Below are 9,370 nucleotides of genomic sequence, written 5' to 3'. Positions count from 1 at the left end.
TTCTTTTTGATAATGACTTACATCTGGTTTCAGTGGAACGTACAATGCATCACTGACAATAATGTCTGTTAATACATTTCAATCTCAGAATACAAAATTGAAGTCAACTGTTGAGCTTTTAGAACTTTCACTGTTTTGAAACCAACGTAGCTTTATCCATCGTATAACTCAAATTACACATTATGTTCCTGTGTCACATTTCTGATTCGCATACGGAAATGGCGACTGGGAACAACACAATCATGGCATTATACTTGTGTATGAATGCAGGCATTGGTGTCCTATTATTGTGTTGCACCAGTTGAATAAAAAGCAGCTTTTTGTGAATGTTGTTTTGGACTCATTTGTGAGCGTGATTGACATTAATAATTCGTTGATTGAATGTGTGAATGTTGGAATGACGGAACATGCAATTGCTGTTGTAATTTGTCATAGTGTTAATTACTTGCATTCTGCCACAGTCTTTAGTCAACAATATTCTTCTATTTCACATTAGCACAATGACATATATATATATATATATATATATATATATATATATATATATATATATATATATATATATATATATATATATATATATATATATATATATATATATATATATATATCATTTGTATTAAGTCTTTTGCACTATAAGTGTCAATTTGATAAACTAGGACATACACTTTGAAGGAGCATGTATATCGATAGATACTGATTTTGATAAAGCTACAATAGACATCATACAGATTTTAAAACTATGGGATTGAGCGTGGTATTTCTATGGATATCAGCACATATTGGTGTCAAAGGTAAGTAGATAGATAAATATATACTTTATTCATCCCCAAGGGGAAATTGGTTTGTCACAGTAGCATTACATACATACATACAAATAACAAAGATGAAAGATATATACAGATAAAAATAACAAAGATGAAAGATATATACATTAACACTAAATTTGCCAAAGAAGACACCAAAAATAACCAAATTGATGTAATTTACTTTGAGTGTTTAGAGTTCCGATCCACACTCCAGACCAGTAGGTGGCGGTATTTCACCGTTTTGTTTGGTTAAAAAAAAAACTCCATAAGAAAGAGTCGTCAGCTTCCATTAACAGGGTCTGGAGTGGCTCAATGGTAGCAAGGTAGCACTAATGGTCGCCCTCTCCCTCGGATATTCCCCCCATCACTAACTCGACATGGGCAAGAGAGACAACCGAGTGGTGAGTCGTGTCACACGGCCGCGGCTCTCAATGGGCGGTTATATTTGGAAAGAAGCTCAGCACAACAGGAGCCTGACGTGAATGTATCCCTCCGCTGGTGGTGCTGGTGCTAGGCCCGGGCAGTCCTCTCTCCTAGCACGCGCGTCAACATGGCTCACGAGAGGAAGATACGTGCGGTTCATTTCGTGTCACGGGTTTTCTCGGTTCGAGTTTCTCGGTGCTCGTTTTGAGGCAGACGTCATAAGTCGATTCTCGGTACCAGCACGAAGAAAAAAAGCGTCTTTTCATGGTGACGTCGGAGTGTTTTTCTGTCTGTAAACAGCCTCGAAATACGAGCAGCCACCTATTAAACTGATTGCAAGTATTAGGGCAGTGTGTTTGGTTCACGTTGTTTGCTAATGCCAATTTAATAACGTTGTCACTGACGCGCACATTGTCTGCAGCTGACGGGTAACGATGCATATTTAATAATCTATGACGCGAATAGGATTGGCTGCTGACATGTTGGTTATAACTGTATCGTTACACATCTTTGACTGTTTGTTGGTTAACTGATCATTACACCTAACTAACGCTGTTGTATTTTTATACAGTGGCCAATACATCATATGTTCATTGAGGTTATGATATTGATGTACATGTGTTGTGTTTAGGTTGAACTGTTTGAGAGGTGCTGTATGGGTAAATTGGGGATATATGTGCTGCAGAACTGTGTTGCAGGGTACTGTTGATCTCAATGTAATCTCTAGTATCTGGGTGTATTTCAATAACCTCCATTAGAAATGTATAACATGCTTTCCTCTGCTTGGTGTCCCAGGCTTACATCAACCCCATTGCTGCTTCACGATCCAGGGGACCGGCAAATAACGCCGGACCAACGATACAAGATTATTTAAGCAGACCTCGACCGACATGGTGAGTAAAGGACAGACCTCCTCGCAGCAGAAAGCAGACATGAAGCAGCATTGAGGATTGTGTTGCATCCATGTCAATCAATGCTCGATGTAGAGATGTGCAAGCTTTCATCCTCATGTGATCGTGTTTTACCAAATGTATCTAAATCAGTGGAGTTGCAACATCAGCATCCCTTTAGGACGAGGTGCTCTCACAAGTGCGCTGCCAACGAGGATTGAGAGAAGAGGGGGAGGCCCTCTGATGTGTGTAAACCAGGGGTCTATTGTATTGCCCCAATGCATTGGTTATAAATAAGGAAGATTCAACTGTCAACAGCATCATCGAACCCTTTTTACATGCATATTTACATCATTTGTACCCCATGTTACATTCAAGGCATATCTACTTGCAAGAAAAAACACTTTTCATAAATAATTTAGCCTTCTGCAGACAAAGAGCTTCCAGTTGTCTTGTAGAAAGAAAACTAATTATATTTGTCTCAGGAACAGATTTAATTGAAAATATATGAATTATTCTGTAAGGTGTACACAATTCATTTTTTGACCCCGCTGCTCCTATGAAACTATCATTTGCATTACCCAAAGAGCAACATGTTTTCAATGCACTATTAAAACGTAAAGGGGACATCAACTATCCATCAATTGTAATAACAAATGAGTTAAGGCCATGAATCATATTTTATTATACTTAATAATCTTGATTAATTAATTATAGAACTCGGGAGGTATGCATTGTTAAAAGGAGTAGCCGTAAGTTAAGTGGTGAGATGAAGACCTGCAGCTGACTTTCACTGTATTGCTAGATGTAATCTTTTCTAATGTCTGCTGAAAATCTTACAACTGATTTATTGTCTTTTCATCAGGGAGGAGTTAAAGGAACAGCTGGAGAAAAAGAAGAAGGGCTCTCGAGCCTTGGCTGACTTTGAGGACAAAATGAACGTGGTACGTTTGTATTGTTGAGACCTTCATGATCCCCTTTCATTTTTTTCCAGCTATGAGTGTCAATAATAATGGCTTGAGTTATGGTAGTCCGTTAACTCTACTACAGAACTATTCATCATGTTTGGATGAAGGTGTAGCTGCATATGCGGAACAATGTGCAATATAGTAGATTCATATTTTTTCCAATATGTGCTGCTGTTTTCAGAAATGGAGGAAAGAACTGGCAAAAAACAGAGAGAAGTTGTTAGCTGGAATTGAAAAAGACAAAGACAAGAATGAAAAAAAAGACAAAGACAAAAAGACAACTGACAAGGAAAAAGAGGAGAAAAAAGAAAAAAAAGAGGTATGGCATCTCACCTTCATCAGACCTTCATTTGAATGACCTCACTCTTAAATCCTCATCTTTTGCTGACTTTGGCTTTTCATTTGTGCTCAGAAAAAGAAGAAAGAGAAGAAGAAATCCAACAGGGTGAGGAGAGACCTCCAGTATTTTGATGTCCAGCTTTGCTCCAGCACCTACACACACACACACACACACACACACACACACACACACACACACACACACACACACACACACACACACACTTCTGCTTGTATTTTGAGATGGTCTCTTATTGTGTTCCAATTCCCAAACAAGTAAATCACATCAAATCTAATGAACCCTGCTTTCATTGTGTTTTCGTCAAGCATTCTTCATCTTCCTCCTCCTCATCGAGTTCTGATTCCCCTAGCAGCTTCTCCACAGAATCTGAAGACGTGGTAAGATATTACAGACTTCAACGTGTCCTAGATAAAGACAAAAAGTGTGTTATGACCCATAATCAAACTACTGCAATTAAGAAGCATGGTGCTCTTGACGTAGATACAAACCAAGATGTTTCTGTGCTGGATGTCACTAATTGACTTGTCTTGATTGATTGATTGATTGATTACTGTTAGCTGCTGTTTGCTTGTGGCGCTAAATTCTATAAATAGCTTCCTGTGTTTGCATATAGAACAGTGGTGCGTTTTTGATGAGTTAATTGACGAGCTGATCAGAAATATATTGACTCTATGTAGCTCAAGCTGATCTGTTAAAAAAAATCAACATAATCGGCTTGACATCTCCATTAAATTGTCTCGCACATAATGCAGCACTACACTGTTTGATTGTCTTTGTATTTGTGTTTACAGGGTGAAAAGAAGAGTCTGAAAAAAAAGCGGAAGAGAAAGAAGTCATCAACTAGGAGAGCATCAGACAGCTCAGAGGGAGAATCTGATGCTGAAAGCAAGGTTTCTCTTTTTTAACAGCCCAGTTGGCTTCCTGTGTTACAGTGCAAATATGGGTCTTGATTGATTGTCTGACAGTTATCTGACAATGATTTTTTTTTTTTTATGCCAGTGTTTAATCAAATTGTTGATGTTTTTTTCCCCAAGAAGAAAAAGAAAAGAATAAAGGAAGATGGGGACAAAGATAAGGTAATTTTCTTTTATTCAGTAACCCACATAAAGTTAGTGTTCGTCACTTTATGACCGACATAAGTAAACAAGACCATCAGCGAGAACATTCTTCTATTTCTATATAATTATTTTGAATGCCACCTGGTTGGATTACGCATGAAATCAAACATAATCATGCAGGATCACCACAAACCCCATTAGCTCAGACTCCAGCGGGGCCTCCAGCGGGGCCTCCAGCGGGGCCTCCGGCAGCGGCCACCCCGGCGCAGAAAAACCCAGATTCGGCTTCGATGCCGCTTTTTGACCTGCAGTCGGCGCTCTGCTCAGAGCAGCAGTGGCTCCTCCTCCTGTCAGGAGCAAAGTTTCGCCTCCGTGCTCCGCCGGTCCTTGCAGCCAACACTGACGCCACGCTGCTGAAGGCCCAGGCCGTATTTCTGGGTCCAAGGACAGAAGGGAGACACAGGAGAACCAGGACTGTGCGGGGTAGCCCCTGCTGCAGTCAAATGAGAGGTTTCCCAAAGGGATTCGTACGCAAAAATACTGCTTTTGACCTCAGGAAACATCAAAATCAACACAAAATGAAATTGTAATCATCTAACTTTTTAATGGTGTTATTCTTTCTTTTTTTTTACTTTGTGTATATTTCCACAGATATGTGAGGTTTTTCCAAAAACCTTTTATTACTTGTCTATTGTTCTTGCCAGTCAAATTGAGTTGAACGAGTGTTATGAAGCATTCATAATTGTGATGTGAATCTTGTGTCTGTCAGGATGAAAAGAGTCGTAAAAGAAAAAGGAAGGCTGAGCGAACTTATAAAGACTCCTCTTCAGAGTCATCTGCAGAATCTGAGGGAGAAGAGGGAGTAAGTATTCTTATGCTTAGATGTTACATCTCTTTCACCACGTATAGCTGTTGCGTAAACAATTTTATTTAATACTTTATTTAAATCCATCCGACTCCCAATAGGCTTTCAGTAAAAGACCGTTAACCTACTATGTTCTCTTTGTTCCTCTTTTAGCCCTTTGTTCCTCTTTTCGTTTGTGTGCTATCTGATACTGAAATCAATGTTCCAGAATAAGAATGTTTTGCAGCTTTCATTACATTTATTCAACTTCATCCTTCAAATATTTAGTCAAAGATAACATTAGACATAGTCTAGTTTTAGTCAACACGACACTTGGTATTTTAGCCTTGTTAAGTCATAAATAACTCAACTTTATACTGTAACAGTACAGGCCTTTAGACAATAAACATGTTTCATGTTAAGCATCTGATGAAACAGTCAGACTCAGTAGTGTTTAAATGGTTGGCTTATTGGTTTTGTTTTATTTCTGGTCTGTAAAAGAGGTAGACTTCTGAGTTGGACCCATTAATGTGGTACTGATCTCAGATAAATCTCTGTTTTGTCATGGTTGCAAGACTCCCCTTTTGCAGTGTAGTTGTGTAAGCTTAACGGCTTAACTTTATACCTACACACAGTTCTATTACACAATTGTCAAATATATTAAGTTTCAGTTCCCTTTGCTGGCTCCCTCACTTGTCCAGATGTGTAGGCTTTCTGTCTGTCACGCTTCATGGGGAGTCTGATAAATTGTCATTTAAAGGAAAAACTCCTAATTTCCGAAGGCTGCCAGTATTTCACCTCCATCCAAACCTCAATCAAGAGGAGGGTCGTGACCCCAGGTGGGCCCAGTTAGATTGATGGCTACTGCAAGTTCAACTTGTGAGGCTCTAAATGTTGTGTGAGGCTGACTCAGAGCAAGCCAGTGAAACCAGTGGTAGAGACTCTGACCAAAGTAGTTTAAATTACATATGAACCACCATCTAAAAGTATAGCACCCACCTTAATGGTGTAGGCCACATGTGTCAAACTCAAGGCCCGCAGGCCGAATCCGGCCCGCCGCGTCATTTTATGTGGCCCGCGACGGCTTCGCGGACCCGTTTTCAGTGAATCGCAGACCTTTGCATGGGCTTTTATTTTGAAGGGGATTTTTTATGTGCTTTTATTTTGAAGGAGATTTTTTATGCAGGGGAGCGCCTTCTATTCACACTCCTCAATGCTGCGTTCACAACACGCTTTACTTGTGTGAGTTTACACGTTGGACTATTTGTGATAGTTAACTTCATTACCGACTTTTTTATTTCCATATTTGTGCATGAAAACACTGAGTCTGTTAAAAAAGGCTGAAGTTATAAAATTAGTATGTGTGTTGTATTACCTCATGTCTTTAAGATGCACTTTTTGGTTTTTAATTGAGTATAAAAGGGAATATTTCAAACAATTTGTTTTTGTGTTGGCATACTGTGATATTGTGTACTTTCTCAGGTTTAAACTGCACCATATCATTAAATCAATTTGAGAAGTTGAAAATATTCCTCGCATTGGATCTCAGCTTGTCATTAAGGGGTCAAGGTGGGTCCTGCAGCCAGACCAGTTGAACCACTGCCCCAGACCAGTTGAACCACTGCCCCAGACCACATGCATGTCTTTATTTGCTCACAATTATTTGTTGAACCAGTTATGTCCTTCTCAACTGTGACAAAAAAGTTAATATAATAACGTGCGTTTGATCTTTGTCTTTTTCTATATTTTCTTCTGTTTTAAGTTTGATCTTTTATAATTGTATATTTATTATAATTTTGTAATGTGGGTTTCTTAACCCTAAATTAGATGGACTTCTGTCATAGTTACAGAGAAATTTGCTTCCATATATTTTTACATTTATATAAATGCATGTACAATATTTTTACACTTGAATAAACAATAATCTAATACAAAGACAGTTAACATTATGTTCGGGAGGAGTTAAATGTATTCAGTGTTACAGTTACAACCGGCCCTTTGAGGACGACCATGATGCTGATGTGGCCCGGGGTGAAAATGAGTTTGACACCCCTGGTGTAGGTAATTCAAATGAGTCCAATTATCAGCTCTTTTTTTCTCCAGTCAAGCCTTTTATTGGATGAAAATGATTGTGAAACTGAGTAAAATGCGGCAAACCTAAAGTATAAGGCGGAAGTTAACGGCATTGAATGTGCTAAATGTTTTGTTCAACATTCAAAGAGGAAACAATTTGGCTCAAACGGTTGTAAGCCTAACTGCGGATTCGTGAACACTCCATAATTGTGAAATATTATTGGTACATAAAAGGGACTTTTTTGATTGCGGAGACTTCCCTAAATTCATGTTCTCATTTCAACCATTCCCTCCCATAGGCTGAAGCCAAGAAGAAAAAGAGAAGTAGCGAGGAAAAGGAGAAAATAACAGTGAGAAATCTACTAATTTTTTACTCATACGATTTTGGGTTGATCCTGTACAAATCATGCCTACAGCCAAGACTAACTTCAGAAACGTATTCATTTAGTAAGTAGATAATATTTAATTGCGAGTTGAAACATATTTTGGACAGGTGTTCATGAAGGGCAGATCCAGCACGTATTAAAAGTGCCTCCTCTGCCAGAAAGTAACTAGTATTAAAAAAACATGTCTGTATAGCTACACCTCCTAACAAATGTGCATTGTTAAACCATCTGCATAATATAAGCTACAGTTAAGACAAATGACTTGGACACCAACATCAAATGTTTTGCGTTCACAGGACAATTTCAAGAAGAAAAGGAAAAGGAAGCACAAGAAACACGGCCGAAAAAAGAAAAAGAAGGCAGCCTCTCAGTCGGACTCGGAGCTCGATTAACAAACCGCATCATTGCGGTTCTCTCATCCTCCTGACAGTTCACATGTAGTGTTATTTTGCTTTTGGCCTCAAACCTTCTCCCATCCAGCTTTGGTCATCTCGCTTGAACGAGAGACCTACAGACTTGTAATGCTGTGGTTCTGAGAGTGAAATGGAGGGAGGCACCTGTCCCTCAAAGCGGCAACTACCGGTACATATCTTCTGTTGATTTTTACCTCCATGCTTTTTTAGATTATCGTTCTTTAAACCATGGGACTGAAGAGAAATTCCTCATACCACCTCCCCCCTCATCTTGGAGATTTCAATGTGACTGGCACTTGTTTTCATCTTCAGAATGCTGGCCCTCTCTGGAGTCGATCTCTCTCTGCTTAATACCTGACGTTTTGCATTTCTAGTTGCTAGATGATGCCGTCATGCTCGTGCCTGCGTCGTGCATGTAGACCAGATGACCTGATGTCTCGCCAGCCTCATATTGAAGTTGGATTTATGATAAGAAATGTGAGCTTCACAGTCAACATTTATACAAGGGATAATTGTTCTGATAGACGAAGTGTTACACTGTAGTGTAAATGTATAAACAATGGTAATTCATTAATAAAGTATTGTTTTAGCCTTTAATGCTGTGAATTAGTTACAAACTTTATTGAGAGGCTCTTTAATTTATGTTGTGTGTGTGTGTGTGTGTGTGTGTGTGAATGGTTACCCTGCCCACTTAATACAAACTGTTAAAAATATTGTTCTGCACTGTCTCTCTTCTTTAACACTTAAACTGGGTATGTACAATGTCAACCTCAGTGCCACTTCAGATATTTCACCATTAAAAAGCAGAACATACTACATTATGTTAAAGTTTCAAACTAATATATCTCTAAAATAATAATATAATTCCATCAGTTGGTGATGGTTGCAAACTAGGTTTCCTTGTTCGATGGATATTAAACAGTAGATTACGGACTTGTATGATATTGAATGTCCCGGTGTGCTTCCCTTTGTAAGCGGGGTTTCATGCAGGATGCGGTTTGCATCCATTAATTGGTGGAAAAAGTATTTGGATCACTTAACATGAATAAGTAATACTGCGATACAAATGCATTTAAAACTTTTGCAAAGAACTGTAATCCAAATGTACTTTTTTAGATTTTTTTCTCAAAGCATGTATATTTGGT

The 9,370-nt window shown here is 38.7% G+C and overlaps 1 protein-coding gene across 3 annotated transcripts; it reads left to right on the top strand.

Moving 5' to 3' along the window:
- Positions 1 to 1,086: 1,086 nt before the first annotated feature.
- Positions 1,087 to 8,909, top strand: fam133b (family with sequence similarity 133 member B). 3 transcript variants are annotated; one of them, XM_079232149.1, is made up of 11 exons: positions 1,087 to 1,210; positions 2,028 to 2,125; positions 2,988 to 3,066; positions 3,272 to 3,409; positions 3,503 to 3,535; positions 3,757 to 3,828; positions 4,243 to 4,341; positions 4,489 to 4,527; positions 5,279 to 5,371; positions 7,726 to 7,776; positions 8,109 to 8,909. In XM_079232149.1, exons 1-11 carry the CDS (start codon positions 1,187 to 1,189, stop codon positions 8,202 to 8,204), a joined length of 822 nt encoding a protein of 273 aa, XP_079088275.1. In that variant the 5' UTR covers positions 1,087 to 1,186; the 3' UTR covers positions 8,205 to 8,909. The 3 variants fall into 3 exon arrangements, with proteins under 3 accessions (XP_079088275.1, XP_079088274.1, XP_079088276.1); XM_079232148.1 differs by having other exon boundaries at positions 4,486 to 4,527; XM_079232150.1 differs by lacking the exon at positions 1,087 to 1,210 and adding an exon at positions 1,391 to 1,499 and having other exon boundaries at positions 4,486 to 4,527.
- Positions 8,910 to 9,370: the final 461 nt, after the last annotated feature.

The sequence above is a fragment of the Taurulus bubalis genome, assembly GCF_910589615.1.
Source record: "Taurulus bubalis genome assembly, chromosome: 16".
NCBI lineage: Eukaryota > Metazoa > Chordata > Actinopteri > Perciformes > Cottidae > Taurulus > Taurulus bubalis.
Note: the sequence above shows the minus strand (reverse complement) of the source record. Positions and strands in the feature narration are given on the sequence as shown.